Genomic DNA, 24,581 nt, shown 5'->3' with positions numbered 1-24,581 from the left:
AAGATGCATTTCATCTTGATTGACAAAAGATTTGTAACGTTTAAAGGATGCGTTTTCACCACCAATTGGCATCCCCGTGGAGACAAACTGTGATCCTCTTTTTGCCAACTATTTCTTTTATTCATATGAGACCAACCTAATTCGAAAGAATAAAATTATCCTTTAACTTCACTTTCCGCTATAATAAGTGTAAATCTGGGGTATGGGAAACAACTCTTTCAAATGAATTTGAATGCATTTTTTTTGCGTTATAAGGTAGCTTTTGTTTGCATTTGGTTACATAAATGAGACAGAAGTATCTAGCAAAATCAAACCAGTTTCAATATACCAATCTACCATGCATAGAATTAAGGAATTCCAAATTCGGATGTTGAAAAGTAGAAAAATTATGAACCATACCTGCTTTTAAATAAGTACGTATTCAACAATTATAAAAAAGATATCTAAATATTACATTTGTACACGAAAAAAGTCGTACTAAAAATGTTTCCCCTATTTCTAGATTAAATGTGTGTGTCCCATTTCTTTAATAATTTGATTCATGTCCTGTGAATTAAAACCGATGCATGACATATTAGGATAAAACTATTTATCACTACACTTTTGTATAAATTCATACGTCAATTTTGATAACAATATATAATAGGCCTGGATGCGTTAACAGTAATGACGAAGTGGATAGAATGAATTAATTTGCAAACAATTATAGTCGAAAAGATATTCGAGTTTTGTTTTATACATCATGATACATTATTGCCATATCAAGTTTGATTTTTGTTTTTCCAAAACAAAATAAAAAGATTGTCATTTGAGCTGATATTGATTTTCATATGAGATCTGTTCTTTTAAACTTAGTACTTTTGATTACTCAAAACCATACCAAAAGCGTGAAGATGTGTTGTGCATTGTCGTTTTAATAATGATCCCGTCTTTTTGCGATGGATTGAAAATCGTTTTTTAAATTACAATCTCATACTATTATATTGCATTATGTATCAAACATTACCATCATTTAAAATCATAATATAGCTGGAGTCAGTAACTTCTGGTTTCAGAGAAATAACTGTAAATAAAATCTCTAGAAAACGATCCATTTCTGCAAGTAAGAAGCTATCACTTTGAAACAATCTTTCATGAACTTCAAGATGCAAAACCAAAGATCCTTCAGATGCTTCGTTCAATTTTATGAAACAGCCTTTGCATGCTATATTAATTTCTTCCCTGTGTGAATTTATTATTTTTGCAAGACTTCCTGGATTTTCAAGTCCATTCAAAACCATTTTTATTCGCTTTTTTCCTTCCGGTTTTTCTGAAAGTGTAAAAATATCTTTTACCGTTGCTGACATACTAACCAAATTTTAGTTGATTAGTGTTGCTATTTCTTTATTTGTTTTTAGCTTTTTCGAAATTATTCGTGCCCTTCGAAAGTTATTCATTAAAGTATATTTCATCGCAATAATAAAACACACAGAATTGGGCAAAATTTATATGATTTTATATTAAGTTATTTATATACGTATACAAAGCACATGTTTGATGGCAGCATTACATATAAATAAATGATAAAACGTAAGTTGTAGAATACCAAAAAAACGGGGAAATCACAAACGCAACTCAAGAAGTTAAAACAAGTACAAACCAGATTGAAATTGTTATGAGTTAGGCTGTTGTTTATAAGCTAGTTAACACACACGTCGTGGGGGTGAAACACACTTATATATGTCAGTAGATGTAAATTAAGAAATAATTGCAATTGTTTTTATCATTGTGAAAAATGTGACTGGGCGAGTATTGCAACACTATGATTCGCAATTGAACTATTTGATGCGTATATCTGTATGTGATTATTCCTGAAATCTTGACATATTCTTACATTTTTCAAATATCGCAATCATAAATGCCCTCCATAAATTCTGAATTTAAAATAGTCGTATAACATTTTCGAAATTTGTTCACCATGCTTCTAAATCAATGCTTTTGTATTGTTTTGATTGATATGAACAATAGCAGTAAAATGAATAACGCTCGAAAATAGATGATTTTAACACTATTTATTTTTTTAAAAATTCAAAATGCAAGCATAACGCTATGAAATGTACGACATGCTTATGACATATCTTTAAATTGTCAATAACTTTAATTTAGATTGAATACAATGTTTTTTAAAACTGTTGTTAAACTGGTTTTACAATGTTAAAATAACTATTGAATCAGCCAAAAGTAAAGGTATTACTTAATGTATTAATGATTTCTTGGTTCAGCTAGCAAACAAGCTAACCTAAGATATTACCTTTACCTTCACACTCAAGTCGATGTTCTGATATTGCCTGCATTATTTTACATCTTATCTCAGTGCCAATTTGAATCATAGAATCGAAAAAGAGGAACTGGACGCTATTTCTAAACAATATACCATGTTAAAGTTTATTACTAACCGTTTCCGTTCCGTACTTCATTAATGTACTCCGTTACATCCTTTTCCATGAAAACAGGAAACCGTTGTAACTGCACAATTTCTGCAAAGTACACCCGCAATAGTTACAAGTAACACACATGTATTATTTATCATGTCTTAATTCTTAACACTTTGGTTGTTAAGAAAATTTACCATCTATTTCTAAGAATCGATTGAACTCTAGCACCAACATGTACGTGCTGCAAAATTCTTTACATTCTAACGAGAACTTATATTTTAGCTACTTCATACATGCCTATTTATGCGCAACAATGTTATTCGTTATTATACGTGACAGTTATAAGCTCAACAATATTTTGTTTTGAGGTTTACTACTGAAAAGGCAAAATGTCTACGCTTGATATTAAATTCTTCGTATTAATTCAATAACAATGTCGATATTTTAGGTGCCTGCCATATTCTTAAGTGACGGAAGATTTCATTGTTCACATATACAATCACGTAATAATCTCAACCAACTGAATTTCAATGCTAAACCAGGATTCATTAGAGTCTGAATTGATGATGGTACATTGTAAATTTAAATTCAGGTAAAGCTTTGTACGTTACAAAAATATTTCCAGACGGATATAGATGAATATATAAGAAAAAAAAAATTAGAACTTATTAAGGTTAGTGGTACTATATTTAATTACAATTCAAAAGTGCAACGGTTTCGCTTTTTTCACACTTAAATTCTATTTCGTATAATCTGACGAATCTACATTTGTTGCTGTTCTTCCCATATGTACGATATGGTTTAGTTATACATACCTTTCAAATTCTTATTTTCCTCCATAGTTTTATATAACTTCTTTGTTGTTTCGGGATCAATAGGGGAACTTCGTAAATCATGTATTTGCTGTGTATATGACTGAAGAGCTGTCTTATTGACATGTACATCTGCCCTTGTGGCAACTTCAACGAATTTGTCAAAAAAAATATTGAATTCTGTTTCTGATACGAGGTGATGAGGGTTATGCATTATATCATCTCTGGAAAGTCTCATACGTTCAATATCATCCCCTATTCTTATTTCATTATAAAGAGGTATAGCTCCCCATTTTCTTGTTGGGTGGTCCTTGATTATCATTTTGAAATTTTTATCTCTTGCTATTTTATACATAAGTGTGATATCAAACTTTTCGTAATTGTCACTTAATAACGTTTGAACAATGCTCATTTCCTTCTGCGAAAGTTTCGTTCGAAACTTTGCACAATACGGTTGGGTAATTGTGTGGTAAACTGTTGCCGGTGGAACACTTGTTAGTTGCATATATTCTCTTAATATAGGAGTCAATACTTGACCGATCAACTTGTTGCATCGAATATACCTTGCTATGTCTTCTGAATTTGCCATTATCCGTATATTTTGTAGGATTGATACACAGAAATAGCTAACAAGGACAAAATAAAATAGAATACAAATAAATTAAAGAGACGTAATAACAATTATATTGTCTAATAGCTGTAAACATATAATGTAAAGATATTGGTTAACAATGTAATGATTGATAATATTTGTACCAGTAAGGTAATGGTATTTAAGGTACATGTAAACGCAATATAAATTTAGCTACATTAATATTGACTCGATTACATTGCATGCCTATACTTTTACAAACAATTTACAGTTATACCACTAATAATAAAATATGGCCTCTGTATTCGGTGTGTTGTGTCACGCGACAGTGCACAGCAAGGTAAAATTAGTTTAAATTTATAAACTTTAAAATCAGATTTAAACCACCATTTTTTCCCTTTACAAACTATAGTTTGATTTTAATATACTGTTTACAGACTAAAACATATGCTGCGTCAATATCTTTGTATGGCTCATTATAGTTCAGAATTTGAACAGATTATTTGTTCTTACCTAATACACAATACAATGTTTTATTTTATTTAAAATTGTTTTCTTACCATTGAACGTTTATAAGCACGTTCCGCTCATAATTTCATCGAGGATGTTTAATCGAAAGTTGATTTTGCGCATGTGCTAACAAAATGTATTTGGTTTATAATAGAAGAGAACTGTGTGAGGCTCAATTAGAAAAGACCGTATCCAGTTTTGTCATTTGCGATAGTTTTTCAAATCAACAAATACTATTTAACATTTATTTAACGAATTGAAATTTGGATACAGTTTAAAGTGTGATTTCATGTTTGTATCATGTTAACAATATCTTCAACCCAATCATAACTGATGAGACTAAAATTCTTTCTAAATTTAATTTAGATCCTAAATATTGCATGTATAAATGTTTCCGTAAATAAGATATAAATAAAGAAAAAAATATTTATTTCTGTACTGTTACGCATACTTTATAACATCCAAATAAAAAATATGCAAATATTATGGAATGAAAATGACATTAAAAATTGCATAAACATTTGGATTAGCCGTCCTCAGAATTTACAATTACTGTTACCCCGGACATGATGATATTAATGCAGTAATACAATTTTATTCAAAACAATTATTGACATGACTTTAACATTGGATCCAGTTAAAAGTAAAACTAACATTTCTATGAAAAAATATACATACTATAAAAAAGTAATTAGTGTAAAACAATTAATTAACATACACAAGTTGAGCTTTTGAATTTGCCATTTGATTAGGGGCTTTCCGTTTCGAATTTTCCTCGGAGTTCAGTATTTTTGGTGATTTTACCTTTTACAGGTCATAGAGAAGTGTAAAAGTACCGTATCCACTTGTGAAAGCTGTTTGTTGCTCATTTAAGGTTAAAAGTTGACATTCATTGATATACGAAAAGGTTGGTATTTTTTAACATATATTCTGAATCCGCATTGATCGACATTAATTTTACCGATACGATACGTAAAATCAATTAAAATGAAACAATTCAAAGTAAAACTCACATAAAAAGGGACCCACATAGAATAAAAAAGAGAAAACCCGAACGTTATCAAAGTAAGCGGCTTGGGCTATAACACATTCGAAAAAAAAATTTTGAAATTTACCATTGAAAACCTTGGTTTACTAACTTTCCTTTTAGCTTATCACTCCGGCTTCCTCCAAACACACCCACCAATCAATCCTTTTAGTTGAAACATTATATCCATATTTGAGTGGTTGAGTTTTCTAAAAAAAAATATTGTCTTAGTCGCTATGTGTACCACAACAAAGTTTGACTGCGCTACTGCACTCCTTGTGTCGCCATCTGTACTTAAAATTTCAAAAACACTCAATTTATTCTGCAAAAACTCCCCTCAACTCGTAAGTCTTATGTTAACGAATGCATCTAGGTTAAGCTTTTTAAAACATTACAGTAATGGTCTATTCAAATAACTTAATGTTTTGATGACATGTTTAAGATCACAAGACTTCTAAGTGTTTGCTTTTAAAGTTTTATCACCATACTGTTTGTTCACATAAGTAAAATAATGCGGAAGGATTGCCAAAGAGACAACTCTCCACAAGAGACCAAATAACACAGAAATTAACACCTTTAGGTCACCGTACACATAAGCAGCTAAAAGGACAAATGTAAAACAATTCAAATGAGAAAGCTAATAGCCTTAATTATATAGAAAAGGAAAGAAAAACAAATATGTAACACAGCACATAATTAGTTATGCTTGTTTGCTTTTCAGATATACAACTGGCTTCAGACAAAGTAAAGATAAACAGATCATACCATTGCAAAAAAAAAAAACCCATAACAAAACAATTCCGCAAAAGGCTGAACAGGAACATTAGTGGAAGATATTAGCAAGCAAAATCGAGGGAATTGTGCAAATGATGATACAAGCATGAAATTTGGTATAAAGGACGACTAAATGATACTAAAAAAAAATCCGCTGCTCCCAAAAAAAATTAACTTTTTTTTCAAGATGGCCACGGCCTTTTCAAAATGCCTGTAGTTTCAAAGTTCGAAAATACCTATTTTTCTGGAAAACTGTTTTTGTTTGTCATTCTTTTGGTAAAAAACATATGAGGTTCGATGGGTTCCTTCCTTACATGAGAGATATATTATATAAATGAATATTTGACTTGTTTGGGGTTTGCGCGTGCTAAAAAAATAGTTACAAAATTCAAAAACATTTACCATTTAGTTTATGTATTTGTCTATACTAACTAATGATATTTTTGCCACGTATAATAATGATTGTTATTTACAATTACGTCGTCAGGTCTCACTTATTCCCTATTGTGACTGTTTTTGCTGAGTATAAAATCGCATTGCTATAAGACGTGTCACGGTATTTAGTTATCCCACATTCATGGATTTGGTTTCAATGTTTCATTTGTTATATTGATCGAATATTGTTTACTGTTTTATCGTTTGTAGTTGAAACTATTTTATTTTCTATTCTATTATTATAGTATTGTAACTTAAATTGTTATTAAATGCATCGAATATCATTATTACGAACCTAATCTTGATCTTTATTCTTTTTCTTGAAAACTATTAAAAATTACCTGTGAATTCAATTGTGCGTCGATGTAGTCGGATACATCCCTCGACCTGTTATCATTTGCGTGAAATTTAGAAAAGGTTTTTTATAACTGTATTGCAATTATTGTTGATATCATTATTGCTATAAGAGTAAATATTTGATTCGGTTTTATTTTCACAATCATTATGGCGAAAAGAACTCGTCTGTCATCAGTCTCAACAGACAGTTGGGATACTGACTGGACAAAGTGTTGTTTATGTCAAGAAGACACAGTTGAAATATTAAAATTAACTGCCGATGGGTATAAAATGTTGGCTATCGACATTCCTAAGTTTCACGAAATGAATAGCTTACCTATACCACTAGACGTTAGAAGGTTTAACAACGGTTCTGGTATTGAAAGCACTTTAACAACAAATGAGGCAACATACCATCCAAGTTGTCGAATCAAATTTAACAACACCAAATTGAAACGTGTCAAACAACGATACGAGTCGACACAATCAATCAAAAGTGAACCTTGTTGTTCTCCCAAGTTCATTCGCCGTTCAATTGATCATTCAGATACAAAATTAAAACAAGATATTGTTAAGTGTTTTTGTGTGACAAAGAGGCTCCGCCTTCCTCACTCAGGGAAGCAATGACAATGAAGCTGAATGATAGATTGAAAAGTTGTGCCGAAACTCGCCAGGACAAACAGTTATTGGCCAAACTAAGTACTGGGGATGTCATAGCCCAAGACTTTAAATACCACCCCGCTTGTCTTGTAGCTCTATATAATAAAGAAAGAGCCATGAAGAAAAGGACAGAAGAACAGGCACAGATTGATACCGATGCGGAAAAAGAAGCAGTAGATGTTGCCTTGGCTGAATTGGTTAATTACGTATTTAAAACTCAAAGAAATAGTGATGGGGCCAATGCATTTAGACTCGCAGACCTTTCAAATATGTAGGAAAAAAGGGTTCAGCAATTAAGTGAGGGTATAATTCCAATACACAGGACACGACTGAAAGAAATGCTTCTTGCAAGGATACCAGATCTTTAAGCATATACGAAAGGTAGGGAGGTGTTATTGGTTTTTGATCTAGCAATTGCTCAGTTGCTTATGTACAATTATCATGCAAAAACACCAAAAATATCAGAACAACAACGGCATGCAGTAGATCGTGCTCCTTTTTGTATCTATATTGGACTTTTGATTTTTGCAAGGACTAGGAAGCGTCACTTGAACGATATTTTATTTCAATATGAGTTATGCATTTCATATCACCGGGTATTAGAAATATCAACACAACTGGGAGATGCTGTAGTTGAACGATTTTTGTCCGAAGGTTTAGTATGTCCACCTGTTTTGAAAAAAGGGCTTTTCACTACAGCTGCTGTTGAAAATATTGATCACAACCCTAGTTCAACAACTGCAAAAACATCATTCCATGGGACAGGAATTTCTATTTTTCAGCACCCGTCAGATGACTAAGTGGGATTGAACGTGGAGAATTAATACTTGGAAATAGATCAAATTCAAGACAAGTATCTTCACTTCCAGATACATACGCAAATGTTAGACCTGCCTACTTAAAGACTAAACCTAATAGCCCCGATACAATACTCAAGTTAACAGATCATGATTATCTTAAACAAAGCCTCCAGTGTGAATTTGAATGGCTAAACGAAGTTCATCTAACAGATGAGGATTTGGGTTTCAAACACATATCTTGGTCGTCATATCATTCCTCCAAAAAACGAGGCCCTTCTGAACAAGTTAGTTTAACCTCTTTGATGCCACTGTTTGAAGAACAAGCCCATTCAGTTGCAATGATAAAACATTCTATGGATAAAGTGAAGGAAGTGGTCAACCACTTTTTGTTTTGGCAAAGCAAATGCAGTGGGAATGGCCAAATTTGTATGGAGAAGATAAATGTGTCGTCATGTTTGGTGGATTGCACATTGAAATGGCTTGTTTTAAAATTCTTGGTGACATTTTGCGTGATAGCGGATGGAATAGTGCCCTCACAGAAGCCGATATTGCAACATCTGGCACGGCAGATTCCTTCCTTGTACGTTCAAATGTACCTAGGACCAGACACGCACATCAAATAACTGCCTGTGTTTTGTTTGAATTGCTAATGTCGGCTTATGAAAGCATAAACGCAGAAAATATAGCTGATGACTCTGTGACGTTCGATATTTTGATGGACTGGTGCACAGAAAGAGATTCAACTAGACCCCAGTTTAATTTCTGGCATTCCATTATGAATTTAGAACTTCTTGTGATATCTGTAGTACGATCACTTCGTGAGTCTGATTGTTTACTTTAGAAACAGTCCTTATCAAGCATGATACCGTATTTTTTTGGACTTGATCGTGTAAATTATGCTCGATGGTTACCGATCCATCTCCGCGATATGCCTTCCTTCACGAACATCACCCACAGGTGGCAATGGAATTTGCCAATGGTAATTTCACTGTTCGTAAGACCAACAAGTTGTTTTCTAATATCGCAATTGATCATGCACATGAACAGAACAATGCAATTGTGAAGGGCGATGGTGGTGCCATAGGTTTAACTGAGGATCCCTCAGCTTTGAGGCGATGGATGGTAGCTGGACCAGAAGTCAGTAGATTGGTAGAAGAATTTGAAATATCTAGTGGTTTGAGTCATACAACAACAGACGAACGGCACCATGAAGAATCTTCTAAGACCCAAAGGGATTTCTTCGAAAGAGTTCAACGGCTTTCTAAAGTGATAACTGAGTTTGGAAATCCTTTTCTAGAGGAGTCATCAGATTTATACAAAATTGACTCTAAGGAAATTGTTGAATCGGAGGCTGGTAATATATGTAGACTCGAAGATATTGGATCGAAACAATACGAAGATCTATTACAAAAAATGCAAAACGAAGGAGAATCTGCTTTTTATGACCCCCCAAAAAAATTTCCCTTTATTCAGCCGTAAAACGAAACCGGAAACGTCTTCATCAAAAACAAAGCTTAAGAATCTTAAAAGTGATTGCGATCTCTTTTTCTAGACTTTTCATTTCGTGTCAAAGTAGACAGTGTGACTTACAAGATTTCTTTAGTCATGAAAACCAAACTGCACCAAAGTCTTTGTCTCAGGATGGCACTTTCAACAGTGGAAATAAATCGCAGCTAATGGACATACTTGAATCCTTCTGCGATTTGCCATCAACTGATCCACACTCTGACGCATTCATTGTTGATGGGGCAGCAATGGTTAATTCCAGACCACCACGTGGGGCAAAAACATTTGTTGACTATGCAAATGATGTCATACTGCCTTACATAAAATCTTGCACAGATGATTATTCAAGAGTAGACATTGTATTTGACGTTTACTTGAAGAATAGTTTGAAGGCTGGAACGAGAAGAAAGCAAGGTGCTGGTGCAAGACGGAAAGTTGTTGGATCAGGTAGAACGCCAAGGGTTTGGAGTAGTTTTCTCCGTCAGTTTCTGGCCGACAGAATCGCTCGTTTAGAGACTGATAGAAAAACTGTTTATGTGACCCAAGGTGAAAATGTTCTTTGTAATAGCAATACGAATATCTCCCAACTATCTCCTTGTAACCACGAAGAAGCCGATACACGACTGTTTGTCCATGTTAACATGCTGCTGCAAATGGTTGTAAAAAAGTGATAATAAGTAGTACTGACACGGATGTAGTAGTGTTAGGAGTTGCAGCATTTGAAAGATTATGTGTGGAAAAATTGTGGATCGGTTTTGGAAGAAGTAAAGACTTCCGATGACTCCCAGTGCATGAATTATCGAATTCGTCAGGTCCTCGCGTAGCTGCTCTTCCTTTCTTCCATGCATTCAGTGGGTGTGACACTGTGTCCGCATTTCGTGGGAAAAAGAAGAAATCAGCTTGGCAGACATGGGAAGTATTTCCGGATGTAACAGACGTTTTCGCCCGCTTGAGTATGAGACCAAACTCTACTGAAGACACAGACATGGACCTCATAGAAGCATTTGTTTGCATTATGTATGACAGATCAACAACAACATTTGCAGTGAACGAGGCGCGGTTTGAAATATTTGCGAGGAAGCAGCAGCCTTATGATGCTATTCCGCCTACCAGAGGTGCTCTTTTGGAACGCACAAAAAGAGCAGCATTCCAAGGCGGACATGTTTGGGCCCAAGCGGACGTATGCATTCAACAGGTACCAAGTCCTGAACACTGGGGTTGGACGAAAGAAAATGACATCGACAATTGGAAACCAAAATGGACTTCGTTACCTGCAGTTGCATCGTCGTGTCAGGAACTTGTGAAATGCGGATGCAAGAAACCCAGCTGTGTTGGTAATTGTAAATGCTACCGGTCTGGCCTTCCTTGTACGGGTTTGTGTACATGCAACTTTCAGTTTGATAATTTTTAGATACACACAATGTTTATTCAACCAAACTATGAAAGATAACTGAAAGCAATCAGTAACATCCTTTGTGATGTTGCTTGAAAGTATAAAAATTGGTATTTTTGACTTTTTTGCCGGCATTTTAAAACCGGAAGTCACCTTTTGTTTCATTTATGTATTGTGCAGTCGACATTTAGGATCTGTTATCTACTTTTTATCAAAACTAACATCGGATGTTAGGTATAACACACCTTTCAAAGGATAAAAGCAGTATTGTCAATTTGTAATGACGCCATTTTCAAAATGAGTGGTGGCCATCTTGAAAAAATGATTTTTTTTTGGCCAGCAGCGGAATTTTTTTTAGTATCATTTAGTCGTCCTTCATACCAAATTTCATGCTTGTATCACGATTTGCACAATTATGTACATAATATCTCCCCCTACATATGTATTGAAACCCTTTTAAAACACCAATCAATCAAACAAACTAACAAATAAAAACAAAAAAGGCAAAAAAAGAAACTCACCGCAATGGGGAAATAACAAACAATAAAGCAACCAATCTCAAGTTTGCAGTGTCAAGCAATCTTGATCCACTGCGATACCTATTTGATTGTTTTTAAATGAGGTAGTAAATATTCCTGAAATATTCCTGAAATATGGTGGAGACCTATGTTTAAAAGATATCGGACTTTAAAGAAGAAAAAAAAAAGACTTTATTCTTTGTAAGAATGACAAAAAATGACAATAATTATATAAAACATAAAACATGCACATATTTGTTTAGGGGCCAGCTGAAGGAAGCCTCCGCGTGAGGGAATTTCTCGCTACATTGAAGACCTGTTGGTGGCCTTCGGCTGTTGTTTTTTCTATGGTCGGGTTGTTGTCTCTTTGACACATTTCCCATTTCCATTCTCAACTTTACACCATTGTATGTTTTTTTTAAAGGGGATCGGGAAAGAGACATGTAAAATGTTTTGCAATCATACTTTTACTATTTATTTATTTTATTTTTATGCAATGAGTTTGTATCAATGTGATTGGAAGACAATCAAAGTACAACTATGTAACTAAGGGATGCAGACATATTGAATTCCAGAAATTGCCTCATCCACAGCATCATTGGTCCAATGTCTTCCTTTAAAGCAGCAACACTTTAACCTTATTTCAGTACGTACAGTTGCTTTCTATGGAAATTGCTTCTGTCTTATAGATAAATTATAAACTAACACGTTTTTTTCTGATATGATTTATTACTCTCTATGTCGTATGTACTTTTAATGTAAATACACCAATTTCTTTCCGTATAAACATGTCTCCGTTCAAAGTCCTGGTGTCGTAATAATGGGTTTTAGATTCATTCTCCTGGATAAGTCAGAATAACACTAATGCCGTAGATCTTCAAATTACAAAACGATCCATGTATAATTAAATTTGTCAACAAAAGTATCTAGGTTAAGATTTTAATACTTTCCAGTAAATTAGATAAATAAATATCTTACCGTTCGAAGTCAATATCAAGACTCATTGACCTTTAACTATGGTTATCTCGACTCCGCATGTTTATGCTTGTTCTGTTATTTTTAACTGATATCGGTTTTACAACCGTCTTTAGTTACGTTTCCCCAATATTGACAACGTCAAATAGATGACCTTAGTGAAGTTGTGCTGCTAGATATCTCAAAACGATCCATTTAAAATTCCTCTTCCTACAATCGTGTGCCAGATTTTTATTTGGAAAATGTTCAAGAACCGCATGTCTAGTACTAGTTAAAAGTTATTGGAAATTAACATATACTAAACATTGAAATTTTAGAGCTGAGCAAAAATACGACATATCGGCATGATAAAAATCTACAAAATAGGAAAAAGGTATGGGATACAATGGAAAAGGGCGTCTCTTGTTGTACTCATTTTACTAGTCGTACTATCCAGCGTGATTTCAGTCGGTTTTATAATACACTCAATGCACATTGCTGAATGTCGTAAGTCATTTGGTAATTGTTGGAATGTGTTCCTGACAACCATGATAATAATACGCAAGTCTAGCGTACACATTTTAAGCCTGGTGTCTTTGATTGTAATTTGTAAACAACAGTTATATTTTGAGTAAAATTGAAGAGACCGGGGTCGCATTCATTTTTACATTCTGCTATTTAAGATTGATAATATAAAGACAAAATATTTTTCTTTTCCTCTCATGCCTCATGTTTCTAGTAACAATTCTCTGTGATTTTACTAATGTTTTTCTGATATAGATTTAGGGTTTAGTTAAGCTGATTTAATATTCATCAGATTGTAATAATTCAAAAAGAAAAATCAATGCAGATTTGTAAAAAAAACAAGAATAAAACAAATAATTGTATGAGATTAATATGACGCATGCAACTATTGATGTGTTGGTTTTCATTTTCACAGCACTGTGTCGATATCTCACCTGGGGACTATCAGTTCCAGAGGCTATCATCAACAAAATAGTCGGTACGTCGGTACTGACATGATTCTCAACAAACTTTTCTTAATTTGTCCATTAGAAAATTATGAAATTATAAAGAAACTAAGATTTCAATCCTCCCAAGTAAAGTTAACCTTAGATGTATTGATCTATTTTTATGTCATCTTGGTATTCTTGGTCCTCGTAGCTCCTTAGCTGTTTAGATTATTATATTTTTTAGCTTATAATTATTTGGGATTTGGCGCTTCTGATGAAGGGAAATCCAGAAAAGCGCATCGGACGCATGAAACTATTCAGTTTTTTCTTGTTTTCTTTATATGATCAATTTACAGAATATAATACAATGTATGTTTAAAATTACCTCGTAATATGCTTACATAATAAATACACGTCAAAGGTTGACATTACTCTAACAATATTTCCGTGTAACCATAGAAAATCAACGTTTTATTTGGCTCGCTAGCTTTGATAAAAATCTAATTAAGATTGAATATAAATAAAACTGTAGGAGGTAACAAAGACGCAAATAAAGAAAAATAGACTTTACCATTGCATTTAAAAAAAAAATACAATAATAAAAAAAAAAATTCCACATACACTGATCAGAAACAAAAACAAAAAGAATGAAATTACGCATAGTCCTTTGGATACTATTCACTATGAAAATACCAACCAAGAATAACAAAGACATTAAGACTACTACTAGATCGTCGATAGAAATCGATTACGGACTTACTTTTGATGCCAAAATTCCAGATACTATTTTCTTGTCTGCACTTTTTATTTCGATTAGACTTAAGTCTACTTACAAATCGCATGAATTTAATTTTCCGTAAATAAGATATGGATAACTTGAAATAAATGATTAATTCAGTATAACTAAGTAACGATCAATAATATTCAAAGGTTTACAACAGGAAGATCAGAATGACATTTTAAAATTAGCGTAGATATTTGTATTGACCGATTTTATGACTGTTCTTCTTTGGCTTTATAACTATTTTGATCCGAGTGTCACTGATGATTCTAATGTAGACAGAAAGCGCGTCTGGCGTATTTTAAAAAGTTATAAGCCTGGTACATTTGATAAGTTATTGCAATGAGACTATAGATGTACTTTTCTCTTTCATTTTAAAATAAGCGCATTCAACATGTTCAAACTAGATATTCTGTGGCATACTTTGCACTAATTACAGTTTCTATCATTACATTATACATCCCCAAAACGAACTTGATGTATTGAAAAAGTATACTACAAATATAGGCGTTTTGTAGATTATATACCTTGCTGAAAATTAAAAAAAATCTTATATTTTGGACTTATCCTAATATCTTAAACAGAAACAAAGCACCATTATGATTTATGTGCCCATAAACTTGTCATTCTTCGGTTATGTTTTTGGGAAAAGCTTTTTTGTCTATATGATTGCCTTGGTTTACTATTCCTAAAAAAATTGTGTAGAATCGCTATATGGGCCAAAAACAAATTTATTGTACCCAGAAAGGGATATCAACAAAAAAATACACTTTTGAAAAGACATCTTTTGATTTAGTGAGTTGATATTTAAACAGACAATGAATATTCCAATGGGTTAGAATTGTGGACCCTTACTGGCCGGTTTTGTATTTTATAACTCATATAAAACAGTATTTATAGAATAAAAACTTCTTCAGGACATCAAAAACTCTCAAATTCCACTTCCATATGTTGGAGAACTGCTAAAACTCCATTTTGCATAATCAAATATTTGTGTGATGCTTGCATCTCATTTATCCCAAATAAACTTGAGATTAAGGATAACTCCGAAACTGGATGGTCTTGGCATCGTGGTCTTTTCTTCGATCGATATTGACACATGTAGAAGACTTTATAAACTAAATTCTATGATGACGTAACCTTTTTAATTATAACATTCCCAAGTTAAACAGTAACTATCACAAATTGGTTGACCTCTACGGTTATTCTGCGTCTGACCTTTCTTGCGTCATGCTTTATAGTCTTAGGTTTATATTTAACAAGAGATTCGTCTAATCTGTAACTTTTTATACAGCTGATATCGCATATGTTCCTTATGTCAATGTCATAACTACAACCCCTACCCTTTTCACGAATGTGACCTGACGAATAAGACTTTTTACCGGGTTTGTAATAACATGAGCAACACAACGGGCGCCACATGTGGAGAAGGATCTGCTTACTCTTCTGGAGCACCTGAATTCACCCCAAGCTTTTGGTGGGGTACATGTTGCTTAGTCTTTAGTTTTCAATGTTGTGTGTTTTGTACTATTATTTGTCTGTTTATTGTTTTCTTTGTTAGCCATGACGTTGTCAGTTTATTTTCGATCTATGAGTTTGACTGTCCCTCTGATATCTTTCGCCCCTCCTTAAATGAATGAATTTGCATGGCCGGTTGTAAATAGTACACGAAGCGTACGCACTCAAAACTTACGGCCTCTCCCACTAGAGGTTTCCAGATTTGCGACCGTACCAACCGTAGTACGAAGTGGGAGCCGTCATTTAACTTTTGAAAATTATTGATGCATACACTTTATATCAACACATGTTTTAGGAATCATATGCAGAACTGTTTTGAGAATTTTTAGCTGTAATTTGGGACTAATTTTATGTGGTTTCTTCTTGTATTCGTAGGAAACAATAGTGTGTGCACTCGATTATGCTTTCAAGCAACCGTTGCAAGTAACCGTTGATACGAAAGGTTTATAGTTAAGAGTTATTTCCCCGTGAAACTACATAGATACAAAGAAGCTAAATTACAAAACAAATTTAAAACTTTATAAATTTTGTTTGTAATAACTTTATGTATCATTGTAAAATGTTAAAGTTTTGTATTCATTTTGGTTAGTTTTTAGAAAACATGATCAAATAAAATGAATTTGAACAAAATAAATTGACCTTAATAACAAAAGAAAAATGACAAAACTAATATAAAACCAAATCGTTGTTCAGTCTGTACGCGTGAGGTCTAAAACCTATGTCAATGGATATTGAATCAAGATAATAAAAAAGTCCAGGGAGACATACTTTATAAAAGTTAATACTCTGTTACAAAAACCCGAAGGTGTCAAAACGTTTGATTTTCTAATTATTGTACTCATTATCTTTGTCATTATACTTTTAAATAACATTGCCTTGTGATAATTTTGTGTTATATGTAATATATCTGTTGTATATATATGTTGAAGAATTAAATAAAGATAAAAAAAATCAGACGTCCGGAAAGAAATTATAAAAAAATACAAGGTCGTTTACATCTTCAATTTGAACAATTATGCATAAAGATATGGCTGATATCGTATTTACTTGACATCCTCCCTGTTTGGACAATTATCTTTACCGTCGGGCTTAAAGTTTTTCTTTATAAAAAAACCCCTCATAAAATCAATATGCTATATAAATTTTAGAAACAACACAACTGTTCATATATCTTTTTCGCAGTTAGCCGAGAGAGAAAACTCAGAAAAACTGAAGCTATCTATTTTAAGTAGTATCGTATTCATGATACTAGTACATATAAACCTGAACAAATTACATAGAAACCTTTACCAACCGATGAAAATAATCCTTAATTTTGAGTCCATAAATCAGTTTTCAATGGTGGAAAAGACATTATATCATGTATATAGCAACATAGTATTTTCCGTACAACATTACGAAGAGTTAGAAAGACATATTCATATTGCATTAGACTAAGTGTAAATATAGCGTCAAGTTATTGCCGTTTTCAGTGAACAAAATGCGCTGTGTTGTATGAAGTTTGTTTGGCAATGCTGTACGACAAAAGGATTAATGGATGGATATTGGTTTAACATTACTCCTCGTAGATTATATTATACTACTCCCAGGCATGTACAATACACAATTTTACTCGCGACAATATTTACAAATATTAATGTAATAACAATATCTAGTGACATAATGATAATAATAAGCGAACACGATGAAGTAACATCGTGATGATAAATATTTCGACTCAAAAAATGGTTTTCGTTAGTGTCATAAAATTTATATTTATTCTTTAAGTAATTAATATAATCAACAATTTTATTAAAAAGTTCAGTGACAAAATATAAGGAAAAAGATAGATCGATGGTTTTACAATGTGTGTTGCGTTTTATGAAATTTTTTTGCTCCAATGATCGAAAAGATAGTTTAATTAATAAAAAATTATTTTAATGAGAAATCAACACAATTTTGAACTCATTTTTGCCATAAGCACGTGTACTAGTTTAGTGACGCATCTAGAACTTTTCATAAAAGGGGGGCGCTCCATGCATGCATTCAGTGATTCCCTATATAATCAACCAAATTTTTGACACGAAAGGGGGGGGGCAAGCCCCCTCCTCCTGGATCCGTCTATCTAGTCATTAACGACACCAGTAAGGTAAAGTAAGATATTATTAATAAGTAATTTCTAATTATTCCAATTTATATTAGAGTATTAGAAAACATTCTTTATTCTAATCCTTTTCTCAATATATACAGAAAACAAAAACATAGCCATACAAAAACGCAAATATATTTTTAGAATATAAAGGTCGAGGCAACTCAGTTCCAGTAAGGACTGTTTGATTCATTCTCTTGTGCACAAAATAAATTTTATCGTATAAAATCACGTGCAAGGTTTTCTAGAAGCAGAGAAATCGTTATAAAATAAAAGATTAAGGTTTTTATCACTGATATGCAATTTTGTTTCTTTTTATTTTCATCATGATACATACAATAATCTCATGCATTAAATGAAACCTCCCAAACAACACCAACGGTTGTGTTACGTACCAACCGTACCTGATACGTAGCAAATCTGGAAACCTCTACTTAGAGTTTATGCTCTTCTGTCAATACTTTTAAATACATTTTAGAGAAGGTATGATTGTCAAAACCTCAATTCCCTATCAGAGACCGCATGACGTTGAAAAAAATTTGAAACAGCACGTTTAATAATTTCAGGCGTCCGAAGCGCTTTCTGGATTTACCTTTATCAGGAATGCTCAAAGCCAAACATTTGAAATCCGAAAGATGTAAAAGTACCGAATCAGTTGAAGAGCTATACGACAAAAATACCATAAACAAATAGCCAAATTCATCTAAGATTACCCTTGCCTGAGGGAGTTGAAACCTTAGTTTCTTTTCTTAGTTGAAGAGAGAAAAAAGTACCAAAGGAACATACATCTCATAAGTCGAAAACAAACTGACAACGCCATGTCAACATCAGCTAACATGCCTACTGTTGTCTATATTTTATAAACACTCTCATAATGTTTTGTGTGGATCGAAGTAATCCAACGTTAGCATATTATATAATCCATTATTTGATTGTCCGTTACATTCGAATATTCAGTGAACTATAAACATGCATCCATAATTTCCTATAGCATTGAACAAAACTATAAAATACTAGATATAATTATCGAGTTATGTAGTGAACGTGATAAAGTTATAAACAATTATGGCAATATTCTTGATACAATTTTCTATTCAGCTACACTAATTTATATTGATGTTTAGGAAGCTTACATGTTACACTTGCGTTGATCAAATATAAATAAAACGCCTGTACCAAGTCAGGAATATGACAGTTTTTATCCATTCATTTGATGGATTTGAGCTTTTGATTTGGCCATTTGATTAGTGACCTTTCGTTTGAAATGTTTTGAGTTCAGTATTTTTGTTTTTTTACTTCAAACATGGAATTATTCATGTATCAGTTTTACTCAGACACAATAAACAACATTTAAATCGAAACATCAATTACAATTGATGAATAATCAAACACTGTCATTCGCCGATTAAGGACATGTTTAAATTTGTGGTTCTATAATTTTTTTTTTAAATTCGCATATAAATGTGCAAGCTATACGCCAAAAAAATGAGTAAAATTATCAATTAAAAACATGTTTAATGTTATAGTTTTAAAGTGAGTCGAAAGCGAAAGACTATGGAAAAGTGTGCTCTCGGCTTCCTCTATACAATCATCGTTTTTTTTTTTTTTTTTTTTTAATTTTTACCAAATTTTCGACAGTTTAATAAAAAATAGTTCAGGTTGAACCCACCTCATTTCTCGATCATATCAAGAATATGACATATGTTTTACACGAACCTTACCAAAATCTGGAGTGATCTTTAGTGCTTCGGAAGGGAAACCAGATCCTCCTCCACATGAGGCACCCTTTGTGTTGCTCATGATATAACAAACCCGGTAAATATTCTTATTCGATATGAACGGGATTGTGGTTACGACATAAGGAACATATACCCGATTTCATCTGTGAAACGGATATTCCATAACGGTCAACCATTTCGTGAAGCCGTCCGTAAAATTTACGAAGGGATGATTTCAGTCCCATTACCACTTGTGTAAGCTGTCATGGTGCTCTTTTAAGGTTAAACAAAGTTGATGAATCGAATTCACTTATATTTAAAAGAGAAAAGGGACATTGATTGAAGCAAACCAAAGTAACACACACCCATTGATGGATTCACATGAACTCAAAGAGGAGCGATACCGGAACGTTCGCAGGGTAAGCGTCTTCGGCTATAACACTTTCGAAATAATTCTTTTTAAATTTATCATTGAAACCCTTGGTTTACTTACTTTCTTTTAGCTTATCATTAGCTGTTTTACACTGAGGTTGTGCGTTCTAATCCTTCACTGGTCAGGCGCTCTCGACTCCAATCTTAATTGACTATGATTGTCAGTTTGTCTACCAAATGTCGATTGTTCTCTATTGGAACGTAGGTTTCCTCCAGTAATAAAAAAAACCTCCACGAAATAGCATAATAGGGTTGAAGGTTGTCTTAAACACCGATCCATCAATCAATTCTTTTAGTTGAAACAGGATATCCCTATTTGAGTAGCTGCGTTTTCTAGAAAAATAAATACTATTGTTTTAATCGATATATGTACTACAACAATGGTTGACTGCGATAGAGCACTTCTTAAGTTGTCATCTGTAATTAAGATGCAAAAACACTTAATTTATTCTGCAAAAAATCTCTCATCACCGAAGTCTTAATCTTAGGATTTCCTTTCATTGTACTCGAGTTAAGATGTTTATGGTACATCTTTAAAATTCCAAACGATTCTATTTAAATTTAAATTTGTCAACGAATGTATTTAGGCTAAGCTTTTCATTCTTTCCGATAATGGTGTATTCAAACGACTTAATGTTTGATGTCAGTATTGAAAGTCCTAGACTTTGTCTCGTTTTAACTTACTTTTTGTTTACTGATTTTTTTCTAGTATCTTGGTTTTATTCAGCCTTTGTTTTAAATATGCCGACCAATATATATAATGCAGTTAATAATGCATGCATGTGAATCTTAACTTAATAGTATAAGGAACTGTGTTATGATTACCAATGAGACAACTATTCGTTTTCGTGATTTCCAATTCCATTTAACTTTACAGTTGATTTGTTTTCATTTGAGTGCCACTCTGTATCTTGTGAAGACAAAACGTGTACTAATTTGTGAATGTTTTATCTGATTAGCTATTTTCATCAGATATACAATGTAAAGAGTGAATACTAATTATCGGTTGTGTTTTATATAGATTTGAATAAATGCATCATATGACAAGTTCTTCTATAGATCAATATTCCTTCATGTAAAAAAAAATGGCAGACGTGGTATGACCACCCACGGGACAACTCTGAACCAAAGAACAAATGATATGGAAGCTAGTAACTAAAGGTCATCGTATGGCCGTCAACAACGAGGAAAGACTGTACTACACAGTCAGCTACAAAAGACCACGAAATAACAAATGTAAAAGAAATCAAACTAGAAAAAAAGACCTGACGTATTTACCAAATTATGAATGAAAGCAAATATGATATACCCCAACAAGCGACAACCACTGAATTACTGGCATCTGACTTGGGACAGGCACATACACAGAATGTGGCGGAGTTAAACTAGTTAAAACTCCCCCTGGGACATTAGTGTTACAGTACAACATAAAAAAACATATACAAATCAGTTGAAAAGAACTAAATTGTTGCTTATTCTTAAGTTTAATATGTTGTGTCATGTGTACTATTTCTTGTCTGTTTGTCTTTTTCATTTTAAGCCATGGCGTTGTCAGTTTATTTTCGATTTATGAGTTTGACTGTTTTATTCTTTAGTTTAATATGTTTGTCATGTGTACTATTTCTTGTCTGCTTGTCTTTTTCATTTTAAGCCATGGCGTTGTCAGTTTATTTTCGATTTATGAGTTTGACTGTTCCTCTGGTATTTTTTGCCCCTTTTTTTATCAGATCGATACAAAGCAGAAAACATCTAACAAAACATAGTCCAGGTGTAACGGGGCTATAACAGATTTAAGAGTACTCGCAGTTAATGACAGCAATTTCATAGCCAATAACAATGTAAAAAAAAATCATGCATCCTGTCTGCACGAATATTTCTTTAATGTATGAAACTGGCCAATGAACATTGCATGACATGATCTTAAAAAGACCAAAATTCAAGAAATTGAATATACATGTGCTATCGCTGACGCTTTTGGAAAACAACATACTCCATAATATTCAAACGAGGAACGAAAATGTCCATAAGCCAAACATCATAAGAAATTCATAAATAATGTAATTCAATCATGGTATTAATTTGATTTAGTTTCCTACGAGTAAATTTATTTTCATTAACCACGTCAGTTATGTTTTGAGTTCAAAAATCGCGAACCACATCCAAGAAAAATATACTACACACATAAACGTACGTAGTTTAGATAGGGTTTTAAATAAAGTGTATCCAACCTTCGTTATTTTTCGAGCTTTAACAAAAGTTCACAACACAATGTACTTATAAAGTTGGTTAGTGAAGGTGATCAATATTTAACTAATAATGAGAAATTTAGGTACGACATTTTCTTTTCCGTTTATCTAATTTCGATTTCTACATAAATCCTGCTTACCTATGTCATGTATTTTCTTTTTGAAGATATGAAATGGATAACTTGGAATTGATAGTTAATTCAGCATCACTAGGACTTAATACAAATACATACGCTTAAAAGAACAAAATGACATTCTGAGATAAGCATTAAAATTTATGTTGGCCGATTTAAGGTCCAGAAATGAATTGATTACCCCAAATTATAAGATGCAATAATGATAAACCAGCATTCAAAAATTCGGTTATTAAAATTATTATATATACTTAAAAATTGGAACTTTCTTGACCTCACTATTCAAATTGTTTAGCAGCAAAAACAAAAAGTTATACGGATAACTTGTTCTTATTTGTTTTGTTTTTCATAATTACAAACTAAAATTTGGTACGCCAGAAGTGCGTTTCGTCAACATAAGACGTATCAGTGACGCTCTATGTTCAGATCAGAGTCATGTCTTTTTTAATCTTGAATTCAAGTCTTCAATCAGTATAATTTATAATATCTCATTTGAAAATTGTATATTCCAATGTTCCAGTTAAGTACTTACATATCCTCATGTCAGTGAGTGGTCTGAATTCCATATTTTCACTGTTATCGTAACGACTACCTATTATGCCACTTTTAACTGAGTGAGAATTTGCATGAAGACGCTAACCATGTGGACGTTTGCCAATTTTTAAATGGTAAATGGACGAAAACTCGTCGTTCAGTTCCTGTCTGATTGAGAAATATTTCACGTTTGGCTAAAATCAACGAAAAACAATTCTAAAAATCTGGTTTCAGCATGGATGATCACAGGGAGTATGAAGTTTCTGCTGCAATTTAATTGGAAATTATAATACATGTTACATAATATGCACTCAAAGAATAAAAATATTTCAGACATACTATTAATATTATTGCTTTCATTAAAATAGATAATGTCAACATATCCCTTTTTTGTTTTATCATTTACATGACATAAGTTCAACATAAACTTAAAATACATAGATATATCAAAATAATATAAAATACAAGAACAATCTGAAAGGAAAAGAAAACAATAGCATTTTTTTCATGTATCTTCGTGTTAATAGTGCTGTATTATTAGCATATAGAATATAGTAAAAACGTCAATGCTGATCTGTACATGTCTGATTTTATTTACCCCTCCTTCTCCCACCCACACATACTATATATTTTGCATACAAGTCATTTCACATTACACAAGTGAACATATGTCCTAGTTCACTGCTTAAGTGTTATTTGAAACTCCATTTAACATTTTTCAATGTAGTATATACGAAGAAGGATCTAATATCGTTATTTTACATATAATGGTGTGTTTTATTTCGTTCATGTTTTAAATTCTTTAACGTTCTTCCATCGTCAAACTTGATACCTTATTCGTATGACGGACATGTCAAAATTAAATACAAACTATATGAGTTTTTTTCTAAAAATAACTATCATATTGTTGATCTGTATATTTAAGGATTTTCTTATCCCAGGCATAGATTACCTTAGCCGTATTTGGCACAACTTTTTGGAATTTTTGGATCCTCAATGCTCTTCAACTTTGTATTTGTTTGGTTTATAACTATTTCGATATGAGCGTCACTGATGAGTCTTATGTAGACGAAACGCGCGTCTGGCGTACTAAATTATAATCCTGGTACCTTTGATCACTATTTAAACCACTGGGTCGATGCCTTTGCTGGTGGACGTTTCGTCCCCGAGGGTATCACCAGCCCAGTAGTCAGCACTTCGGTGTTGACATGAATATCAGTTATGTGGTCATTTTTATAAATTTCCTGTTTACAAAACTTTGAATTTTTCGAAAAACTAAGGATTTTCTTATCCCAGGCATAGATTACCTTAGCCGTATTTGGCACAACTTATTGGAATTTTTGGATCCTCAATGCTCTTCAACTTTGTATTTGTTTGGTTTATAACTATTTCGATATGAGCGTCAC

At 32.8% G+C, this 24,581-nt stretch overlaps 1 protein-coding gene across 1 annotated transcript in view; it reads right to left on the bottom strand.

The window, feature by feature from the left end:
• LOC139484352 (protein mono-ADP-ribosyltransferase PARP14-like) overlaps positions 1–3,840 on the bottom strand; it is a 28,499-nt gene extending 24,659 nt beyond the window's left edge. The window contains exons 1-3 of the mRNA XM_071268090.1: positions 3,230–3,840; positions 2,436–2,516; positions 1,007–1,309 (exon numbers count right to left, since the gene is read on the bottom strand). Of these exons, the coding sequence (XP_071124191.1) occupies positions 1,007–1,309; positions 2,436–2,516; positions 3,230–3,815 (970 nt within the window). The 5' untranslated portion in view covers positions 3,816–3,840. The remainder of the gene's footprint in view (positions 1–1,006; positions 1,310–2,435; positions 2,517–3,229) is intronic.
• Positions 3,841–24,581: the final 20,741 nt, after the last annotated feature.

The sequence above is a fragment of the Mytilus edulis genome, chromosome 8, assembly GCF_963676685.1.
Source record: "Mytilus edulis chromosome 8, xbMytEdul2.2, whole genome shotgun sequence".
Lineage (NCBI taxonomy): Eukaryota > Metazoa > Mollusca > Bivalvia > Mytilida > Mytilidae > Mytilus > Mytilus edulis.
This window is presented reverse-complemented; position numbering and strand designations above follow the sequence as displayed.